This window comes from Perissodus microlepis, chromosome 13, assembly GCF_051167445.1.
Source record: "Perissodus microlepis isolate ML-2025 ecotype Zambia chromosome 13, ASM5116744v1, whole genome shotgun sequence".
NCBI lineage: Eukaryota > Metazoa > Chordata > Actinopteri > Cichliformes > Cichlidae > Perissodus > Perissodus microlepis.
The window spans coordinates 9,807,823-9,831,690 of record NC_140473.1 but is presented as its reverse complement, the minus strand read 5'-3'; the positions used below and the strand labels follow the sequence as shown (position 1 = coordinate 9,831,690).

The following is a 23,868-nucleotide window of genomic DNA, read 5'->3' as shown; positions in this document are numbered from 1 at the left end:
CACCAACACTTTGTTTTGCAGCAGTAGACTTTTTGCATCTTTAAATGCCTTTGCACATTCCATGGTCCAAAACCATTTAGCATCTTTTTCTCAACAGGTTATGCAAAGGCTGAAGAATGGTGGATGGATTTTCCAGAAATTCACTGGAGTAATTTAGAAGACCCAAGAAAGACTTCAGTTCTGTGACGTTTGTTGGTTCTGGTGCACCAGAACTGCTACTTTTTCCCTCTAAAGGATGCAGTCCATCTTTCTCAATATGATCTCCCAGGTAGTACACACTGCTCTGAAGAAAATGGCACTTGGAAGGCTTCACTCTGATGCCATGCTTCTCCAGATGTGTGAATACTTCCTCCAACCTCTTCAATTGTTTCCTTTCAGATGAAGCAGTGATGAGAATGTCATCCAAAAAGCAGGTCACATGATCCATCCCTTGAAGGATTTGGTCCGTCACAGACTGGAAAAGAGCAGGAGCACTGGAAACACCATAGCTGAGGCGACTGTACTTATAGACACCGTTGTGTGTGTTGATGACCAGATACTTCACTGACTCTTCATCTAATTGTAGCTGCTGATAGGCATGAAAAAGGTCAGGTTTAATGAAAGATCTTCCTCCAGCTAAAGTAGCAAACAAATCTTCAGTATTAGGAAGTGGATATCTCTCCTCTTCAATACACTGGTTGACACTGACTTTGTTTTAGCCAACTGACTGGTTTTACAGGAAAATGAGTGAGATGCGTCTGATAATACTTGTCTGATAACACCGACACAGCTGCACCAGCAACATGGTGGTGTTCTTGTTTCCCAGTGCAACATTCACTGTGTATCCGTTTTCACTGGAGGTGATGGAGTAGACTGAATATACTCCAAAAAGCTCAGCTTCATCATTCCTACTTAAGCATTCATCCTCAGTTTCCACATACTGAGTTTGCTGATTTTTTTTTTATTTCAACAAGCACGTGCAATGTGTCCTATTTTTGCACAAACATGACACTTTTCACTTTTAAATTTGCACTCATGTGCTGAATGTTTCCCCCCACATCGATAGCATGGTTGCTTTGATCCTGTGTATTTTTTAGGTCCCTTCCAGATGATTATTTTGTTATTACCCTTAACTTATAATAGGTTGGGAGTATGCTTATGCTGTGAGGCCCCTGCCTCCACGTAATTATGTGAACCAGTGAGCAGGTACGTTTGTCTTCGGACATCATTGATCAGCTGTTCTCCTTGTTACCATCTGGCAGACGTTACAGGAGTCTGTCTGCTCGGACTACAAGACTTAAAAACAGTTTTTACCACCAAGCCATACGACACCTCAACCACAACACTTAAACACACACAACACAGTCCACAGGACGCACTCAGAAGCTACCTTGCAGCTTCACAAGTACTCTGTTTAATCTGCACTGGTCACTCCACTTTATTGTTATTGATATTTATATTTAAAAAGTCCAATACTGTAATTTTCTGCTGCTCATTCCTGTGCAATATCCCAGCTGCCCTCCCGTCATATTTCTTTTCAAGATTTTCTTATTTAATCACTAGTGTACATATATTTATATTTATAGATACATACATATTTAGTCATCTTTTCTCTTTTACCACGTCTCTCTAATATTTTGCTCCTTACTATTTTTCTATTTTTTTATTATTTTATTATATTTTATTATATTTTCTTCTACTGTACCATGCTGCTGAGTGACTACTGCTCGGCAAACACATTTCATTGCAATGTTGACCCTGTGCTAACTTGCATATGACAAATAAAACTGAAAACTGAAAACTGATCACGTGACTGCTCCGACGAATCAAGTCTCGGCACGTTTCTGGCGAAGTGTGTCACGTGAGGAACGGGCCCTCACTAGCCAGCGGTCCCGGGAAATTTAGATCTGTGTGTGAGCTCTGCTGTACTACAGCAAGTATTTGTCCGACCAGGGTTTCGCGATTTAAGATGGGCAAGAATAAGTACACAACACGACTGAAAAACGTTGCACGGAGGAACGATTTGAAGCTGGAATATGAGAACGTTTTAGAGAGACCTGGCGAGAAAAGGTGAGCTAAAACCGGATAAATGTGTTCGGCAGCTGCAATGTATTAAAGAGGGTATGCTGCCATATTGTGCATTGGGCCATGCAAGTGCTAAACCAACTACTAAGTCATTGTGGTCTTATATTAGTTTAATAATAGCTATTTGGTTTAACTTGGAATACACGGGACTCGCTGTGATACACAACGGCTGTGTCGGAGCCCATTACTTCGCACAGTCCCGAAAAATCCGGGCTTTAACAAGTCGTGTTTTGACGTAGTTGACTGTGGCAGTGACCTCGCTTATTACATTATTTAACTTGGGATTAAGTTGTTTCTTTTCATAACCAAACCATGTAAAGAGAAAGAGAGAACTTTGAGAAATTAATATAGCCACTACACTGACCATCAAAACAATGAAAAAAAAAAAAAAATACTGAGGTAAACAGCGTAATATGCAACGATAGACTTGTTCATTGTTCTTCTTTGCCTGCTGACTGATGGGCTGTGTGGGTTTAGCTGGCGGAACCACTGTCTGAGTCGGGCCCTCCGTGGCTTCACATTTCTGCGATCGGCATGTCCTTCTCTGACAGATTTGTCGTGTTGTGCTCGCTGCAACATCATCATCGCCATAAATTTCCCAGTGGTTATGTTGCCATGTCCTCACATAGCTCTGCCTAGTAGAAACATTCAGTTACCACTTACCGCTATTTCAGGTGACTGCCTTATGAAGCTCATTAAGTAATCAATGCAAAGGGTGGCTGTTTTGAAGAATCTAAAATGTAAAACGTGTTTTGAGTTAGTTCACACTTCGTTTTGTTTACTACACAATTCCATATGTGTTCATTCATAGTTTTGATGTCTTCGGTGAGAATCTGCAATGTAAATAGTCATGAAAATAAAGAAAAACTGTTAAATGAGAAGCTGTGATCAAACTTTTAAGTTGGAGTACATCAGCAATGTTAATTAGAGCTTTAAAATTCTTTGTCAGAGTCATCATGAGGGCTGTGATTAATGGGCAAAGGTTTCCTGTTGGTGAGGGGAAGAACGCTGAAAAAGCAAAGCAGAACGCAGCTCAAAATGCCCTGGAAAGTTTGAATGAGAAGGAAAATCAAATCCTGGAGGTAAGATGGTGCATGTGCCTGTATATGGAACACGTTTCACAAATTTGTTGATCTATTCTTAACAATGATGTCATTTCTGAAAAATCCGTTTTTCTTTCAGATGAAGAGAAAAGATTCAAATGCGCAACATTCTCACCTGAAATGCAGAAAAACTTTGTTTGATGGTATATCTGAACGCAAAACTAACGGGGTGAGTAGCAATACATTATAACCTGTGCTGGTTTAAATCAAACACTAACTTGTATGCATGGTGGAGCATGTAACTTGTTGCAAACAGTGGATCTTGTTATTACTGTAAATGTTAAGGGGTCAAAATGAAGTACCAGGAAATACTGTCTGACTTATTAAGATCCAGTGACTACGAAGGCCATTTGAGTCTGAATTTGCACACAAAATTACCACCCAATTTATGATACGTGTGTGACCCAGAGGAAGTACTATTTAGAAAGAGAAGAGCCATAGGCATAGAGTCAGTTCACAAGGTTTAATGCTAGTACAAAACAAACGTTTTATATATGTAACAGTAGCACCAAGAAAATAATGAAAAGATCTACTTTATTAAATACGTTAAAAACGCTAAAATTGTAGAAATATACGAGGAAGCCAGGATAAGCGTGGCAGGGAATATATGCCCTGCCCAAAATGGGCAAAAATGTATACAAGAAAATATTCAGTGCCCATCACCACTCAAGCTCACTGGGGTACATGATAAAAGCAGTGAGGAAAAATCAGTTTCGACGCAGCACCTTCACTGTCTTTAACAAAAAGAAGTGATTAAGCCACTCTAATATGGAGGGCCAGGAGTGAAAATATGAATTAATTAAATACGCCAGTAAATAATGAATTAAATGTGTCAATAATTAATTAAAATGGGAAAAATTAATTAAATACAAATTAAAATTATTATTTAAATACCCATTCATTTTATATAAAACATTTAATTATTTATTTATAACTAACATTTAAAAACATGTTTAAGGAGGAGTGGGAGAGCAAATAAATCCGATTAACATCTGATCTGTGTTTTCTGTTCAATAGTCAGCGTGACCTGTGTATACACGTATAAACTTTATTAAAAGGGATAACATTGGTGTTTCCGTCATGCAGTAACTGTTAGGTTTTAACTGTACAAAGCTTGTTAGACACTATGAAACACACTCAGACATCATGATGTTCGACTAATAAGGGTGAACAGGCAGTCCAGCTGCTGTCTGGTAGCCCTGTGTACGAGAGGTCAGCATATCTAGAATTTCTTTCCATCACCTGGAATCACTGACCCTAACACTGGGACCAGGATAAACAGTCGGTCACATGAAAGTATTGGCAGCATCAAACTAATCTAACGGTTATCTACTAAACTAATTCTCGGGTCATATCAATATACTTTTACAGAAAATCATCCTTGTTAGTGCCAACTATTCCAGAGACATGAAAATCTGCAGCATAAAGACCATAAATGGGGGTGGCTGTAGCTCAGGTGGCAGAGCAGGTCAGCTACTAATTAGAAGGTCGGTGGCTCGATCCCAGGCTGCCTCATGGCTGCATGCCAAATATCCTTGGGCAAGATACTAACCCCATGTTTGCCTACTGGTGGTGGTCAGAGGGCCCGGTGGCGCCAGTGTCTGGCAGCCTCGCCTCTGTCAGTGCGCCCCAGGGCAGCTGTGGCTACAACGTAGCTTGCCATTGCCAGTGTGTGAATGAATGTGTGTGTGAATGGGTGAATGACTGAATGTAGTGTAAAGCGCTTTGGGGTCCTTAGGGACTGAGTAAAGCGCTATACAAATGCAGGCCATTTACCATTTTACCATAAAAATATAGCAGTCAAACACAACACTGTTGTAAAAAAGATGAACACGCAGATGATTGGTTGAATACGTGTTCTTGCTGTGTGTTATGTGTTATCTGCCATTGCTGATTTTTAAACAGAAATGTTAAAATCTGCACCGACAGAGTTGGTATTCTCTCAGCTGCAGACTCACTGCTGTTTAAAAGTTTGAGAGCAAAGATTAGATAATAAATAAACGTCAAACATGGACTCAGCCTACGTACACATTTGATATGAGGTTAGCAATTACAAAGTCTGTCCTGTTTCAAGATCATACATGTAGAATTGTTGTCAGACCTGTGGACCTGTGTCGATCCAGCCGCTCAGTCCGTGATTACTATGGTTAGTACAAAAGCTGCTGTGAGCACCCCTGGCTTACACCTTTCCAAGTAATATTTAGCTTTTTTTACATGCTTTTTTTTTGTAATTCTGAGCATTTTGTAGCCTGTGGTGTTTTGGAAAACTGTAAATGACCAAAAGTAATAACGACAAATAAAAATAAAGTTGTTATTATTGTTGTTTCTTTTTTTAATAAATCACAGATTTGTGCATAAAAATTTCCTACTCCAAATTTGCACACATTTGTTTGTGCACACTGTTTGTAAATCAGGCCTATTGTCATGTTCAAGAAACCAGTTTGAAATTGGTTTAATCTTGATGGGCGTGGCTACCAGTGTGGTCTTCTGCTGCTGTTTCAGAGATGCTCTTCTACCTGTATGGTTATTTCAGTTAATGGTGCTTTCCCTTCAACTCAAAGCATTATTGATGTTCTCCTCTGGCATCAGCTAGACCTTTTCAGAGAACTACCACTCACTGGATATCTTCTCGGTTCCTGGCCGTTCTCTGTAAACCATAGATGGTTGTGTAGGAAAATCTCAGTAGATCACTTAAATTATAAGACCGGCCATAAATAAATGCATTGAGTTGTTGCCTGCAAATGTAATTAACATAACATACATAGATTTTAAGGAGGACGATATGGTACAGAAGTTAAAGACTTTCTGCTTGTTTCAGGTGTCGCGCTTCGAAGTGTTTCAAGATGGAGCCTCAGCCACGCTGCCCACACCACAGACTGAACCGTAAGTCACAAACTGATAGCAGTGGTAGATTTGTGAAAATGGTAGACTAGACTGGTACCTGTCCAGGATGTACACTGTCTCTCGCCCTATGACAGCTGGGTTAGGCTCCTGCCCCCCGCAACCCTGATGAGGATACGCATAAGAGAGAGAAAGGATGGAGTGTTTACTAATTTACCTCTTTGTTTTCTCCCAGGGATTCCTGTGGCACTTCATCAGAACCTGTGGCGCAGACCTGTAATTCGTCAAAAAACTCCAAGGTTCAGGTCTTGTATTACCTTAAACACTAACAGTGCTATTTTGAGTAAAAACTTTAAAAGCGGCCAATGTGTCTGAGTGACTCCAAGGTCCAGTCTGAAATCCTCCTAAAAACAAGAAGATCAAAAATTGAGTGAAACCTGAAGAAACTGGCAGTAAAATTTGACAACACATTTGATGTTTCACGCACACTGTCCTATTTTAAATCAAACGTGATTATTAGAACAAAAACAAGTTCTTTTTCTAACTTCAGTGTTTTACTATGGGAATTGCCTTGGCAGAGCAGGTCAGCCGCTAATCAGAAGATCGGTGATCCCACGCTGCCTCCTGGCTGCATGCCAAATATCCTTGGGCAAGATACTAACCCCATGTTTGCCTACTGGTGGTGGTCAGAGGGCCCGGTGGCGCCAGTGTCCAGCAGCCTCGCCTCTGTCAGTGCGCCCCAGGGCAGCTGTGGCTACAACGTAGCTTGCCATTGCCAGTGTGTGAATGTGTGTGTGAATGGGTGAATGACTGAATGTAGTGTAAAGCGCTTTGGGGTCCTTAGGGACTGAGTAAAGCGCTATACAAATGCAGGCCATTTACCATTTGCACCAGCGTGCGTCTGCTCTTATATAACAATCATTAGCTTACAGCTTTACGTGTTTAAGGTATGTGCTAACTAAAAATAAAGACAAGATGATAGTTTATTAAACTTTCAATGAAATTTGCAGATTGTTTCAGTGGAGTTTAATAAACTCAGCCGTCTGCTCCTGACTACCTAAAATATAACAGGACACTGGAGTAAATTCTCGATCATCTCACTCTTCTGTTTAATGTTTATTTAGCTGTGAGAAAACTATAACTTTAATCTCAGCCAAACCGATTTACTCAGCAACTAATAAAACACTGAAAAAAGCCAAACACCAACATTTTTAAATGATCTGAACGACTTACATTCTTGCTCTAAAATATCTTAAGTTTATTTTGTGACCCAGAAAGATTAATATTTAAACTAAGTAGCTGATGCCATTGTTGGAATTGGCTGGGACGCGCTATGAATTCTGGGATAGGTTGGGCCATGAAGGATACACCCGACCCATCCTTCAAATCTGGGGAAATGAAGGCCGCATTTGGAGGAGTCTTCAAATTGGGACAGTCTTTGTTATGTCGCTGTAACGTAATCGGCCTACAAATGCGGCCTCCGAAGGATGCGGCCCCTGAATTTGGACACAGCTATGATACCGGAGACTGCTGCTTCTTCTTTCGCGTTTAGTGGCAGCTGGCATCCTTGTACATGCAGTGCTGCCATCTTATGTTTCAGTATGTTATTACACTTTTAAATCCTACTAGTTATTCCTGCGTTTTTCAGGATCTTACAAAGCTTCAGACACGTCGACTATTAAATTAGTGGTTGGTTACTTAACGTAATCCCTGGTTCTTTGATAAGTGTTTCACCAGCGCTTTCATCCTTTGCTTGGGGACCAAAAGAAATCTGCTGAGAATGAGTCAGGAGGGGCACGGCTCGACAGATCTGTCATGGACAGACAGGGTGTCACTGGAGCTTCCATAGTTAGTCACACCAAGGTGATTCCCATAGTGAAACATCTCACTCCATTATCAGAGAATCAGGGATTACGTTAAGTAACCCAACATTGCTATTTATATGCAGTAAATATTGATTTACTTTAATTTACTGTTGCTTTATATTTTCTAGCAATTTTTTCTGTATTTACTCAAATTTGCAGAGCAACAAAAAGCTCATATGAAGCCCAAAATATGTGACATTCAGACATGCTACTAAGCTGCAGTTCACAGTATTTTAAAAAAGATACTGTGAACTGCAGCTCAGTAGTTCAATGATGTGAACAATGAAAGTTCATTGATTTAATTCATGCTACATGCTTTGGTGTCTTTTCTTTCTTTCTCTTTTTTTACACTATGCATTCTATTGTATTGTTTTGTCAAGGATATGTTGTGTCCTGAAGAAACGGGTTCAGCAAGCTCCCCCAGTGACATGTCAGCTGATTCAGAAATCTTCAGGTATGGAAAATAAAAATATGAGAATGCAATATTATCAAAATTATCACCTTCTGTTCAATTGCTTTAAGGAATTGATATTTAATAAAAGATTTCTGTCAACAGTCATTCACAGTTTGACTATGTAGAGAAGCTGGGTAAAGGAGCTTTTGGTCGAGTAGTCAAGGTAAAAGATAAACTGGTGGAAAGGTATTACGCAATAAAGATCATCCGCTGGAACGAGTAAGTGAAGTGTTCTATAATATTGCATGATTTCACTGCGTGCTTTATTGGTTTATATTGTTACAGTTAGTTATAATAAAGTTGTATGATTCAGTTTTCCCCCCCTCTTTGAATTAGAAAAGCTCTACGAGAAGCCATGGCGTTGTCAGACCTCGAGCACCCTAATATCATTAGATACTTCTCGTGTTGGACGGGGGATTCAGGATACCAGTCGGACAGCACTGATGAAAGCTGCAGTACTTCACAGTAAGACTCGTCCACTTGTGAAAGTAATTCTTCACTTCTTTTGTATCATTTCACTGTTTGATCATTCATCCTGTTTTAGGTCTTCCACTGGTTCACCCAAGAAGTGCCTCTACATTCAGATGGAACTGTGTGACACCAAAACACTTCTAGACTGGATAGAAGACTGGTATACGAAGAAATCAAACTCCAAGAGAAGAGAAAAAAGTCTGAACATTGCTCAGCAGATGGTCGGTGGTATCGAGTACATTCACTCCAAGAAGCTCATCCACAGAGACCTGAAGGTGAGCCAGACGAAGCAGATAACGGGCTAACCACAGGTAGCGCACAGGCCTGTGTGTGTGTGTGTGTGTGTGTGTGTACAGGTTAAAACCTGACAACAAGGTGTAATGTTCGTATGTGACTGTTCGTTTCTAAAATTATTCAGTTTACTCTTTTACCGAAATCCACAGAAACCCAGAGATTCTCACTCATTACTGTTTATTGCAACACCACACCCACAGCCTCACAGGATGTAACAATTGGTCACATGTTTGCTTTGTTTCGTCCGGCTAGCCTGCCAACATCCTGTTTGGGCCGGACACAAAAGTAAAAATTGGAGACTTTGGACTGGTCACTGCTGAGAACGACAACGATGACAAGTCCCCGATGAAGAGAACTGTAAATAAGGGAACACAATCATACATGGCTCCTGAACAGGTGAGTCCGTCGACATTATTATGCTAATTTCCAGCTGCTCCATTTTATTTTTGGGCTCTACTAGAGTAGCTCTGCGTTTTGAAAAAGTATCCTCTCTTCCTGCAGCTTAGTTCAGTTCAGCCTTCACTTCTGATTGGCTGCTCCTTGCAAACAGAATCAACAGCTAGTTGGGGCTTCTGTGCTTAAAGGCAGATCTGTGTGCATGAGATGACCGTATCAGGAATAACCCTGCTCACTGACACCATACAGAGCAAATAATCTGTCTTAATTAATCCTAAAATTGAATTTCTGTCTCAAAGGGATTACTTCTATATTTCGTAATATCATAATAATCATCAGTTTGAATATATCTGTGTCATTATTATTCAAATTTATTCTACTCTTAAGTGGTTTCTGTCACCGAAGCCTTTGATGACTGGATTAGTGAAACTGATGGTGACTTCATGAGTACAGGCTGTGTTGTAATAAGTCATGGTGAAGAAGAATTCAGTGTATTGTTACCTCCACCAAGGAGGTTCTGTTTTTGGTAGCGTTTGCATACGTGTTGTTCTGTCTGTAAACACAACAGCTTTAAAATGTTTGAATTTATTCTGATAAACCTTTGTAGACGTGTAGAGTGGGATCATCTTAACAAGCCATTAAAATGTGGCAAACATCCACCAAGTTCAAGTTTATTCAATTCAATTCAATTTTATTTATATAGCGCCAAATCACAACAAAAGTCGCCTCAAGGCGCTTCATAGATACAGAGAAAAACCCAACAATCATATGACCCCCTATGAGCAAGCACTTTGGCGACAGTGGGAAGGAAAAACTCCCTTTTAACAGGAAGAAACCTCCGGCAGAACCAGGCTCAGGGAGGGGCGGGGCCATCTGCTGCGACCGGTTGGGGTGAGAGAAGGAAGACAGGATAAAAGACATGCTGTGGAAGAGAGACAGAGGTTAATAACAGATATGATTCAATGCAGAGAGGTCTATTAATACATAGTGAGTGAGAAAGGTGACTGGAAAGGAAAAACTCAATGCATCATGGGAATCCCCCGGCAGCCTACGTCTATTGCAGCATAACTAAGGGAGATTCAGGGTCACCTGGTCCAGCCCTAACTATATGCTTTAGCAAAAAGGAAAGTTTTAAGCCTAATCTTAAAAGTAGAGATAGTGTCTGTCTCCCGAATCCAAACTGGAAGCTGGTTCCACAGAAGAGGGACCTGAAAACTGAAGGCTCTGCCTCCCATTCTACTTTTAAATACTCTAGGAACAACAAGTAGGCCTGCAGAGCGAGAGCGAAGTGCTCTAATAGGGTGATATGGTACTACAAGGTCATTAAGATAAGATGGGGCCTGATTATTTAAGACCTTGTATGTGAGGAGCAGGATTTTGAATTCAATTCTGGACTTAACAGGAAGCCAATGAAGGGAAGCCAAAACAGGAGAAATATGCTCTCTCTTTCTAGTCCCTGTCAGTACTCTTGCTGCAGCATTTTGGATTAGCTGAAGGCTTTTCAGTGAGTTTTTTGGACATCCTGATAATAATGAATTACAGTAGTCCAGCCTGGAAGTAATAAATGCATGAACTAGTTTTTCAGCGTCACTCTGAGACAGGATATTTCTAATTTTAGAGATGTTGCGCAAATGGAAGAAAGCAGTCTTACATATTTGTTTAATATGTGCGTTGAAGGACATGTCCTGGTCAAAAATGACTCCAAGGTTCCTCACAGCGTTACTGGAGGCCAAGGTAATGCCATCCAGAGTAAGAATCTGGTTAGATACCATATTTCTAAGATTTTCAGGGCCGAGTACAATAACCTCAGTTTTATCTGAATTAAGAAGCAGAAGGTTAGCGGCCATCCAGGTCTTTATGTCTTTAAGACATTCCTGCAGTTTAACTAATTGGTGTGTGTTATCTGGCTTCATGGACAGATAGAGCTGGGTGTCATCGGCATAGCAGTGAAAATGTATGCTATGTCTTCTAATGATGCTGCCTAAGGAAAGCATGTATATTGTAAACAGAATTGGTCCTAGCACTGAACCCTGTGGAACTCCATAATTAACCTCAGTGGGTGAAGAGGACTCTCCATTTACATGTACAAATTGGAGTCTATTAGATAGATATGATACAAACCGCTGCAGTGCAGTACCTGTAATACCTACAGCATGTTCTAATCGCTCTAATAGGATATTATGGTCAACAGTATCGAACGCTGCACTGGTTTATGATTTATTGCGATGTATTTAAAAATTTACAAAAAGCCTTGTAACTTAGAAACTACGATTCTTATAAGTGTGGTGTATCGTCAACATAAAGTATTGTAAAAAGATTTAAAATAAATCATTCTTGACCTCTGACCTCTCAAAGTTCAATAGAGTGATCTGACGTTCAATTGATGATATTGCCATAGAGCTGTTTATTGAAACTATGTTTTTATGGACAACATATAGGCATATAGGGAATCATGCAATATATTTGCCAAAAGTATTTGCTCCTCTGCTTTGACACACATATGAACTTGAGCAATATTCAATTCTTAATCTATAAGATTTGATATGAAGCCATTCTTTGCACCTGGACAAGCAGTGTGTTTATAGGAGTGTGTTTATTGAAAACTGGCTCACATTTACCGCTCTCATCTTTGTATGGGGGTTGAGGTCGGGACTCTGTGCCAGCCAGTCAAGTTCTTCCACACAAAACATGCTCATCCATGTCTTAATGGGCCTTACTTTGTTCACTGGTGTTGGAACAGGAAGGGTTTATCCCCAAACATTTTCCACAAAGTTGGGACCATAAAATTGTCCGAAGTTTCTCATTATGCTGAAGCATTAGGAGTTCCTTTCACTGGAACAACTTCCTGAAAACCAACCCCACGCCTCCACCAGACTTTACACTTGCCACAGTGCAGCCAGACAAGTACCATTCTCCTGGAAACCACCAAGGTGTGATTCGTCACTCCACTGCTCTAGAGTCCAGTGAAGGCGTATTTTACACCACTGCATCTGACACTTTACATTGTCCCTGGTGATGTCAGGCTTTAATGCAGCTGCTCAGCCATGGAAACTTATTCCATGAAGCCGCATTGATTTTAAGCTAATCTAAAGGCCACATAAAGTTTGGAGTTCTGTAGAAATTGACTCTGCAGAAAGTCAGCAACCTGTGTGCACTGTGTGCCTCAGGATGTGACTGGAACGTCTGAATTCAGTGATTTGGATAAGTGGTTTAGTACTTTTGGCAATACAGTGTATAAAGAGATTCTAAATAACACATTACTTGATCTCCGATTCCTTCAAAGTCAAATGAGGTCAGACTTTTATAAAATGTCTTTAAAAATATTTAAAACGTTGCTTAAAATTGTACTGTTTGTTTATACGTTTTCCATTTAGGAAATGATACTGGTATACGTCACATTATAGTTTACATCCAAATATGTCACATTTAACCTTTTGACCTCACTTTTGCATTTTACATCTGCCTTTCTTTGACATTGACCACAAAACTTATATCTTTAAAGAACACGTCAAGAAAAAGAGATTGAGCTGCTTAATTAGTTAGAAAATTGTATTATTACATAATAAGCCCGGGGCTCTAATTTCTCAATGATGCAACTTAAAAAAAAAAATCATCCAGCCATTCGATTAAAAAGAAGAAAAAAAGTCTCTGCTACTCTGAAAGTCTCCATGTAATCAACAACAAACACACATTATGACCCTATCGTGGTCTAAACCAATCAGAGATAGTCAGGGACAGGACCTCTGATTGGTCCTGGATTAAAGTGGATTTTAGCTTGAATAACGCGATGTTGATTCATTAAATCCTGAATCAACTTTTAAATATGAATGTTTTTTTCCAGAAAAGCCAGGAGCTCACAAAACTATTTGAACAACCACCAAACAGATAAAATAGTAAATGAGAGCAGGTAAACAGATTCCACACAAAGCCGTAAACAGAGCGTGGAGCCGACGTATCAGTGAGATGACGGCTTTCTCACCCGATGGCACGAACCCGTCGGGGTTGAAAGTCGTCAGCTCACTGATTCTGAGCTGCAAGTTTTGTCCCTCTTCGACCAAAATGTACTTCAAGAACAGTTTCCCATCTCAAATCTCTGTTTTCTGTATTATTCGTTTGCTTATTCCACACCAGTTTACCGTTGTTTACAGCGCTGTCGGGCGCTGTTTTTCTCTTTTCCCCCAAAATGACCTCTGACCAGAAATCCTTAATTTTGCTGTTTAATACTTTGGTATAATTTCTAAAAAAAAAAAAAAAAAAAAAAAATTGAAAAACTCTTAGCTTGCAAAATATTTTTTAAGGTGGTTATCTGATATAAAAAGTCAGGCCAGGAAAATCCCTTTCATGTTTTCTGTGTTTTATCCTCAGTTACTTTGACACAAAGGCATCTGCTATGATGCTTACATCCCTGATGAAGTCTCACAAGTGTCAGTACTGATAAATGATCAGATTTATAATATTTCTGACTGTGTGAGTCAAAATTGAATTTAATCAAATCGATTATAGAAATCAGTGACAATACCCAGCCCTAGTGAGTAGCCTAAGCCCTACAGAAGTGGATGTAGCTGTTGGGTAATGACAAAGGATGAAAAATGATTGAAAACACATTCTATGCCGCGATAAATGCAAGTGTCCCCTCTTCCCACTGCCTTTAAACTGCAGACAGCAGCGAAACAGGTCATCAGAGGAGGCCGAGATGATGATTAAGTTTAACATTACCTACAATACTGCCAAAGCGCTTTAAGCACAAACACTTTTTCAGTAACTTATCTTTCTTGTAGAACTGTGCTCCGAAAAAAGAACTTTGTGTTGACAAGATTGTTACAAATTAATATTGCCTGTATGGACAGCAACCCCCCCCCCCCAAAAAAAAAAAAAAAAAGTGCACATGTAAAAACTGCAGTGTTAATCGATGCGGTTGAAAAATTTGGGTGTGCCTAACTTTTGTGTTGGTGGACCTAAGAAGAACAAACGTTAGGCGCACAGTGCAACCGTGGGAAAAAAGTTAGTCTAGAGCTCTGTAAGCTCAGGTTATTCATGCCCAATTATTTACAAATCAATACCGATTAATACTTATTAACCATGCTTACAGAATTTCTATATGCAAAATACAGTACTATTCCCTTAAATGTAAACACTGACCAGAGAGTGAGCTGCCTTGGTGGAGGTTTGTGCGCTCAGTGCTTCTTGTTATTAATGCTGTTTAACTGCTTTAACACAGGAGAGCGAGACGAACTATGGCAGGAAGGTTGACATATTTGCTTTGGGGCTGATCTACTTTGAGCTTCTTTGGAAAATCTCCACTCGTTATGAAAAGTACAAGGTAGGTTGCTGTGCATGGTAGCTCATAATCTGTAGGAGGTCAAATGTTTTGTCTTTAACTATTCATTAGAAATTTCCTGAACTATATTTCTGAATTTCAGACATGGGATGACATCAGAAAACAGGAGCTTCCCCAAGAATTTGCATCCACTTTTATCTCGGAGGTACATCAACGTTTTCTCAGTGTATTAGCAAATTTCAGTATGCATTTCTCACGACATATGTGCTGGCAGAGGAAAGGCTGTGATCCAAAACCTCTCAAATTTTTAGGGTCACTTAAAAATGTATGTGTTTGATTTTTAGATGGATTATTTACATCAGCTAACAGAAGACAGTTTCCAGCAAACACCTCTCCAGTATTCCAGTGTCTGAAAGGCTAATTAATCATTAGAAAAGGCCTTTTTTTAGTTGTCACAGAAGCAAGGAAAGTCTGTGGAGCATCAGGACGTTCAGGTTCAAACATCTGATGGTGATGAGAACAAAATCAGAAAGGGATGATCTTCAAATTTAGGGAAATAAGACTCTGGATTTAAAAGATATACATTTAATGGAAAATGTTGTTGAAGTTGAGCTCTAGAAATGGTGCAAATGAGAGATTGTTTCTAATAAATATTTTATTGCTCTTTTTATGCTACAGTACATCACCATCAGATCAATGCTGAGTATGAATCCCGAAGACCGACCTGAAGCATCTAAGGTCATAACAGACCTGGAAGATTGCGCTAAACAGATAAACGCTGAAGAAATAGCGCGTCGTGGAAGGACCACTGTCTAAATAGCGGGAATACAACAGAAGAATTTCATCTGCACATGTGGGGGGAAAAAGATCCATTGGTGCTCTTGAAAGACTTTCAGAATGATGTAAAATATTTACATGCAACTTACAAATCATAAATGATCGTTTTTAGAACATACCACCAAACATTGAAGCTACAGAAACCTGTAGTTTTCATTTTAAAATTTAAATGACCAGTTCTGCCCATCCTTCCAGGAAGTGTGCAAACCATGCCATTTGACACATGACTAGATATTTTATTGATCACATATTGAAATTAGTTGCGGGATAAAGAATAAGCATAATATAATATTTTATATTACCACCAGTCCCTACTGACTTTTCTTAAAAGTAATGTAGTACGTTACTTAATTACTCGCCTGAGAAAGTAATTTGCTGCACTACTAGTTGCATTACTTTCACGTTACACCATAAACACACCAACACAAATTTGTGCCCTAATGAGGACACGTGTACAGTCGCATAGTTTTTAGGTACGAACAAAAAGCCGACAACGCAAAGCAAAAACACTCGAAAACATTTCTACTGTAAAATCATGAACAGGTAGAAACAGAGCTTCATGACGGTTTGTGGTTTGATGAGACTAACTGCTCATCGATGTCTGTTACCTCTTGAAGTTCAGGCTCTGACCTCTGAGTGGGGGGTCGGCAAACTCCTCCATTGCTGTCTGAGGTGCACTGGGATGTGAAGCTTGGAGAAAAATCCTCAGTTTTTCTGACAATCCTTTCTTTTTTCTGTCTTCTGTCTTAATTTATGTAATTTGCATTCTTTTAAAATCTTTTTATCTTTTGTATACTTTCTATATGCATTTATGTCTGTGCATCACCTGGTGATTGCACCGTTTCCTCTTTTGATCAAGAGTAACACCAAATAAAAAGAATTTTCTTCTTGTTGTTGTCTTTTGTTCTTTGGCCTGTAGGGGGAGCTGTGGCACTGCATAGGTCGGGCAGTTCAAATTGCGGCTGCAGGCTCCAGGCCCTGTCTGCCTGTGGGTGAGAGAGGTTTATTCACAGTGAGAGGGCCAAAGCTGAGGGAGCTGCGTGACATTTAATCATGCCTCTGGCGCATGCTGGATGATTAACATCTCAGTGGAAAACTGCAGTAACAAGTGCCAAATGCAGGATCCCACACAATCACCTGGACCCGGTGCCCACAGTCACATGGGCCCGCTAATCAGCACAAATCAGCTCCTGCAGCTCAGTATGTTACCTCAACAATCTCCACAGTGCAAAGAGCCTTAAAATTTGCTTGCTGCCTGTGGAGAGGCCATAGGTGAAGGACTGATTTCTGTCTTATCAGCTACAGCACTACCTCATTGTGACAGCAGCAGTAAAAGGGGGGAAAGCTCCTGAAAGAAACCACACAGATCCAGATCCTTATCCTCTCAGCAGTGAACATGGGATATTTTAAACCTCCCTCACTGATCTTCCCCCTTAGACCTTGGGAAGACTCTTGTAGCCTGCATGAATGACTTACAGTACCTTGCAGCTGTTGGTGTTTGCTGAGAAGTGTTAGTAATGCTACTTAAAAGATTTTTACCCACACAAAACTAACACGAGTAATATTACAGTTCCTTTTTTCACGATGTGATAACTTCAGCAGGATCTAGAGGCACGTTTGTCTCAGCCTGATAAAGCCCAATATGTTGCATCTCCTGTGAAATATTTGGCTCTTTATTTATAGACACATGTTCACAACTGACCTGACTACAAGGACTAAACAGGTGCTGTATGGAAGCAAAAAAAGGCCGTAAGTGAACGTGAGAAAAACATTTTGTTGGAATCCATTCAAATGCATAAAAGCATCGCGATCTGTGATATGTAACTCAACCACACTTAGTGAGCAAATGGAAAAAGAGTTGCACAAATAGCAGTATTGTAGGTTCATTGATAAAATCAGTACACGCAAAACATGTACGTGTGTCCATCCAAAAGTTAAAAAACAAAAACATCACTATCAGATCACAGAGCTGAGGTTGGGCCACCTTCGCAGTGTGTGGCTGCAATCAGGCTTCATCTTTGTAGTGAACAGTGTGAATTCACAAACCCAAACAACCATCTTATGTAGTCTGCATTTTACAAATAACTCTTATCATCAATGAAATCATTACTTCTTTACTGTAGATTTTAGCACGTAGACACAATTAGAATTTTGTTGCTATTTTCTATTCATTGCCTTTAAATTCTTATTTTTTCCATTACAATCCAAAATTATTCAAGCCAGTCGACTTTTCTTTTTTTACTCTGCAGATGTCATTTAGATAGCGACTGCATGAGAAAACTTTGAGCTGTTCTTCCTGTGACATTTACACCACCAAAACAATGTACTTTCTCTTTTTAGCAGCATCTAAGATAAGAAACCTGGTGTGTCTCCAATCTTCTGCAGCTGTCGCGCTCCTGCGAGCAGGCTTATTGGATGTATTGAGGTCACTTCCTCTGAGAGCACTGTGGGCATTGAAGCAGTGCTTCTAGTCAGTGGCCTGAACCATGTTGCCGGGGGTAAAATGGACTCACAAGTCAGAGTGTCTCCCCACAGTCCCCGGGGGTCGGGCCAAACGATTACTCTGTGCGTAGCCTCATTTCAGAAGCAGCAACCGGAGTTTGCTTTGCTCTGTGCGCTTTAGAAATCGGCTCTGCTGCAAAGACAACGCTGTTGCCCACCTGCAGACCTCAAAATGAAACGTGACAGTTCAGAATACATGTGACCGGTGAGATATAGATTTGTCATCTCCCCCTGCCTATGCATATATTTCAGAAGTTCCTGTTAAATTATAGCTCACTTAACCTTTGGTGCACTCAGGTTAACTGGAGCATGAGCGCATGCTGTGTCTTGCCCGAGGCTCCACTTGGCTTTTACGCTGTGCTTTCCACCTCTCCAGAACCACATCCAGCCACCGTCCACTCCACTCAAGGAACACTGTAGGGTTTAAAGGGCCATACCCGTGATTTTTCAGCATGTTGGCAAAAGATTTAAATGACTATACAACTTGCAAGAACTTTGTTGCTCTGATTTCTGTACTATGTATACATACACGTACATCCTGGCAACACTTTTCCAGTCTTCTGTTTCCCAGTTTTGGTGAGGCTGTGCGAACTGTAGCCTCTATTTGTGTTGTGCATTGAAAGATGCTCTTGTGCCTTCCTATCAGCTCAAAGCAGTGTGGCCATTCTCCTCTAACCTCTGGCATCAACAAAGCGTTTTCATCCACAGATTTTCTCTTTTTTGGACCATTATCTGTAAACGTTAGAGACGCTTATGTGGGAAAACCCTTTATTTTCCATTCTGATGCTCACATTCGGATTTCCTGTTGCTGTCTCATACGTGTCTGCCTTTTTGCAGTCGGCTGATTTGATATTATCAGTAACAAGCAACTGAGAAAGTCTATTTAGTGAAGTGGCTGGTGAGCAGGGGGAAATTATAATGCAATATAAGAGCAAATTATTAGCACTCAGCACTTTTTCTTAACATGTACATTATTTCTGGCTCTTCTGGTTTTAATGGACCGTTTCAGTTCATGTTTATTAGCTCTCCTAGCAGGTCACAACAGGCAGCTGCTTCACACCCTGAATCCTTAGAAAACCCCATTTAAAGTCCCAGGTAATAAATTCATGAGTTGAAGTAAATTAGTTTAAACATGGAGTCTCTCTGGGAGTCATTTTAAGTTACAGTGTAACCCTTTAACTGGGTGTCAAACAGGGACTGGGCTACAGCTGGGAACATCAGTGTCTTGTCTCCTGCACATGTTCTAATTTAGCGATTTCATTCGGTTACTTTATAAAAACACTACACATGGTGAGCACCTCCTGTGGTACTTTCCAGGGGCTTTCCAGGCAAATCTGAATCCTAGAAAGTGTTCCATCTTCACCATAAGTAAAGTCATATATAAAAATATGTAGTTCTGTATCAAGATGTGTTCTGTTATTCAGTATCATGGTCTCGGTATGAAATGTCTTTCCAAACCCAGGTTGTTGTCAGATTTACCCTAGGTGTCATCAGCTCAAAGGTCGCCCTAATTAGAAGTTGTGAAGGGACCTGTTTGCATCATCATTGCACAAAGTCAAGGCTTTTGTTGTTTCCTTGCAAAAGTTGAACTACTACATGAATGAGTACGGTGACCTCGAGAGGTCAAACGGACTGCACCTTAAGAAAACACCAGCAAATAGAAAAATACTGTAAAAGGACACAAAATTCAACAGAAGTTGAAAAAAAAAAAAACCCACAAATAAATGAGAATAAAATTGAACAAAATCTCACAAAACACAACAGAAGTGTTTTTGGGGACGCAACAACAGGACGGAGCGACTGCGGAGGTGACAGAAACCAAAACGTGAAGGATCGCACTGAGATACGCTTAAAAGAAGAGAGGGTCTCATTGGCGTAGTGCGTGTTTTAATTACATGATTCATATCATACTGTTAGCTTGTAAATTCCACCGCTGTTCCCTCACGTTATTGTCGCTTCTGTTTAGTTTCGGGTTGTTTTCTTTCTGTTTCCGTTGTGTTTTGTTTGCTTTTGCAGCGTTTTTTCCATTTGCTGGTGTTTTCTTAATTTCCCACCATAAATGAGCGGTTATACTGAACACAGGACAAAAGTTCTGCCATTGCTTTTATGTTCAAGCCGTTACATCTGAGCTGCGATTTGAAAGGAAAACACCTCATTCACTCAGACCCACCTGATTCAGCTCTAACTGGCAGGTCCGCGCATTACATCCTCTTCCCAACGCCTACAGTGAATCCTCCCCCAAGCTCTTGTACTCTGGTTACATAAAACCTATTGCACAGGAGAACTCCCAGACGGCCTGTGGCGGGTCCATAACTGCGCTGACAAATCAAAGACAACTGACTTTTCAGATCTGGCTCCACGTCAGCCAAATATTCAGTGGAGATTTTCCATCCATTCTCACTTGTTATATTTATCCCTCCAAAATACCAGCCCGCTGTCTCCTGAGAGCAGGCCTGTCAGAGGTAATAATGCACATCACATGATTTTAGCTGCTGCTATTTATCACTGCTACAGAGACTTCTCTTTTACCTCTTGACTTGGTTTGAAATTTTGAAAAGTCCCTAAACTCTAAGGTATGTTCACTGTAAAGAGTTGTGATTTCTTTTTTACAATGATTTTCTAAAGATGGTCCCGTTGTTGCAAAAAAAATGAATACCCTATTTGCGTAAATTTGGTGAAATTGGTCTAACGGTGTGTTTTGTTGCTTTTATTGGCACGTGGATACAAGTGAGATGCATGTGTGGGCATGCGTGCTCTTTTCTTGGCAGGTGTGCGTTTGTGCATCAGCTGAAGGAGCTGTCACACCAACTAGATTTAGGCTGCCTTGTGTAACTCTGCGTGGGTTTGTAATTTACTACAAATGATAGTGCTTTCTCTCTGTTGACAGCCACCCCACACAGTCCATCCAACAAAGTCGTTTGGTGGCTTCCTGTCCTCAAATGCTTGGCATCTTGGTGCAGCGCCCCCCTCATCTTGCAGCTTTGAAGGTCAAGAGAATGATGCCAAACTCACCTGGTAAATCTTTAATAAGTCAAAGAGTCAGCCCCATCTGGAGTTCAGCAGTTCATCGTAGAGCAGCAGGAGGGGGGGTAGGCGGCAGCGTGTCTGGAGGATCCTCTGAAAGCCTGCGCAGCCAGTTATTCCCCTGTTTCCTTTTTGCAAAAACGACACCTTCTGACAGCCCAGCTGTTGTGCCGATTTCATGCCCACAGGAAAGACATGTGTGAGGTGATGCAATCATGATGTTAGAGTGGATTTCTCATGCAAGCACAAAGAAAGAGAAGGCAAAACCAGAGAACAAGAAGAAAATGAAGGTTTCTTAAACCACAACCAACGTGCTCTGCGGAGAAAAAGGCTTTATCAAACAAGGTTCGAGCTGAAGATTACAACACTGCATCCACTGCAACCGCCAACGCTAATGTTGTTTACGGCTAGACGGATTCTTCCAAATCGAGGACAGAGACATCCTCCTCGTTGCTGTCATAAATATATCACAGCCGTGGCGAAAACCAGACAGCCTGCACTTCTTCAAAGACTGTGAAGTTACAGTTTTATTTGCCATTAAATGATTCACAGGGAAGTATCTGCTTCTGCTCCCCGCACCTGCAGACTGAAGCCGTGAGATAGGATTCAAGCTTTTCCTCTCCGTGCTATTAAAGGCTGTGTGGTGAAGTGTTTATAGTTGACAAATTAGAATATTCAGAGCTGAAAGGATCAAGCAAGGTGACTTTGTTGCGTAATTTGAATGATAAGTGACAATAAATCTGGGTTTTCTCTGTTCTTTTATCAGGCTTTGCAGGGGAAATAAGACGGGGAGGTGGGGGGGAGCAGGCAAGCTCATCAAACCGGCAGATGAATCGAAAGATAGAGTGAATCGACGGGAATTAATTACTTTAGTAATGTTTGCGGATTCATGTTTGCTTCTTTCTCTTTGTGTCAGTAGTAATTACGCAGGCACCTATGGGAGAGGCAGGGAAGGGAGATGAAAGGCGCCGTGAAACCAGGACACGAACAAAGCCAGAAACAGAAAGAGGGGGCCAACGCTTGAACACCATGCCATGACAGACAGCCTTTGGGGCTGTTTTATTCAGCTGCCAGGAGCTTTTTAGGATTCGTTTTATCTGCTCTGCCTTCCCACCCACCCACACGCCCACCCCTCTGGATGGTGCTCCAGATGATTTGTGTCCAGTTTGGCTTCACTCGAGCCAACACAGCCTCTAAAAGCAGACACACTCTGCCTCCTTCCCTGCAATCAGCCCTGCCTGTCTTGCGTTTGAGAGCTGTTAAACCTCTTTTCTGCGTGAGTGGGTTAGCTCGTGTTTAAGTGAAAGGTCCCCTTAGGTTGTACGTTTTTAAAGATGAATTTAAAATCGACTCCATTTTTTTTCTTTAACTGTTTTTTTTCCTTTCCTTTGAGGGGGGGTCTCACACGGAAAATATTCAGCAGTGCACATCACGACTTACTTGCAGATGCAAAGCATGTTATGATTAAAGGGCTAACCACAATAGCGGAGGTTTTTGATGGAGGAGGTAATACCACCAGCAATTTTCATCACACGGTCACGTATTTACACAGCGTTGCCTGTTTCCTTGTTTTCCCTCCTTTAAAAAGTAATTTCTCATAAATCGGCCCTAACTTGTTGGTGTAATTTGATAGTTGAGATGCTTCAGAAGCCGTGGACCGAAGGACAAAGCCAGACTCAAGATTTCAAACGCTGCAAGTAATTCACAGCGAGGGTCGGGGAATGAGGCTGATCACATATCCATTCAGAGACAATGCTGCCCTAGACATCTGTATTGATCTTTATTGGAAAAGAAGCCTTTTCTGTCTGGTACCTCCAAAAACAACAAATCAATTGTTGTGTGAGTGTGTACATCACTTGAAGGTTGCATTTGATTCCAGTGGGGTTAGTTTTAGTTGCTGATATTTTTCAGGATCTTTGTAAATTTCTTTTTATTATTATTTTAATTAGTAAAATAGTTGCCTATGTGCTGCATTGGAAATTTAAAGCATCAAACTATTGCTAACCTCTGTTCTTTATATTTTTATTAACAAAATAAATATCTCAATTCTCATCAAAGGTCATAAAAATGAAATGAATTCAAGGGCAGACAGTCGCTCCCGTATATAAAAGTCAGCATATAACCTGATAAGATGCTCTTTAGGGACGAATGCAGTCGAATTAAATTCATTGCACACCACATCTGGCCTCTCAAAAATCCTTTTAGAGATGGCTGAAAGTCTCCGCTGCTGCCACACGGCTCCTGTGTTCTTCATCAGACCCAAATTAGTGGCATTACACTCAGAGAGCCATCTCATAAATAGATTTCTTGTTGTGTGTGAAGCCTCATAGGGGAATCGGTGCACCATGTTGCCATCTGTCTTTGTACTTCCAGCCTCCGGAGCCACTTTCCCAGAAATCAACACCCTGTGGTCTGAATCACACTTGGCATCCTGTCGTCCGCATTTCTTTTTTGTCCCCCCACCACCTCCCAAATTGAGGTTTGGAAGCACTATCAACAGAGAGCATGCTGTGCTTGGTCATTACAGGCATGTCAGTCTTCAGAGAACATTGGAGATAATGTCGTCCCTAAGAGTCTTTTTGTGCCGTATTATCACCAGCAAACGACACACAGAGACACGAGCGGTACCTTGTTTCACTGGAAGGGGGCTTGCTGCAGTGCATGTTGGGCGATTAGTTAGTGACATCACATGCATGTCTTTGGAACATTTTTTTTTGTTTGGATCCTCTTTATAAGGGC

At 40.8% G+C, this 23,868-nt stretch overlaps 1 protein-coding gene across 2 annotated transcripts; it reads left to right on the top strand.

Annotated features, from left to right (window-relative positions):
• The first annotated feature begins 1,821 nt into the window (after positions 1 to 1,821).
• Positions 1,822 to 16,565, top strand: LOC146374687 (interferon-induced, double-stranded RNA-activated protein kinase-like). Of its 2 annotated transcripts, none has more exons than XM_084948652.1 (13): positions 1,822 to 2,049; positions 3,014 to 3,146; positions 3,247 to 3,336; positions 5,986 to 6,050; positions 6,244 to 6,307; positions 8,254 to 8,327; positions 8,430 to 8,546; positions 8,664 to 8,792; positions 8,872 to 9,073; positions 9,345 to 9,488; positions 14,707 to 14,808; positions 14,909 to 14,971; positions 15,445 to 16,565. In XM_084948652.1, exons 1-13 carry the CDS (start codon positions 1,949 to 1,951, stop codon positions 15,580 to 15,582), a joined length of 1,422 nt encoding a protein of 473 aa, XP_084804778.1. In that variant the 5' UTR covers positions 1,822 to 1,948; the 3' UTR covers positions 15,583 to 16,565. The 2 variants fall into 2 exon arrangements, with proteins under 2 accessions (XP_084804778.1, XP_084804780.1); XM_084948654.1 differs by having other exon boundaries at positions 15,111 to 15,538.
• The last annotated feature ends 7,303 nt before the right edge of the window (positions 16,566 to 23,868 follow it).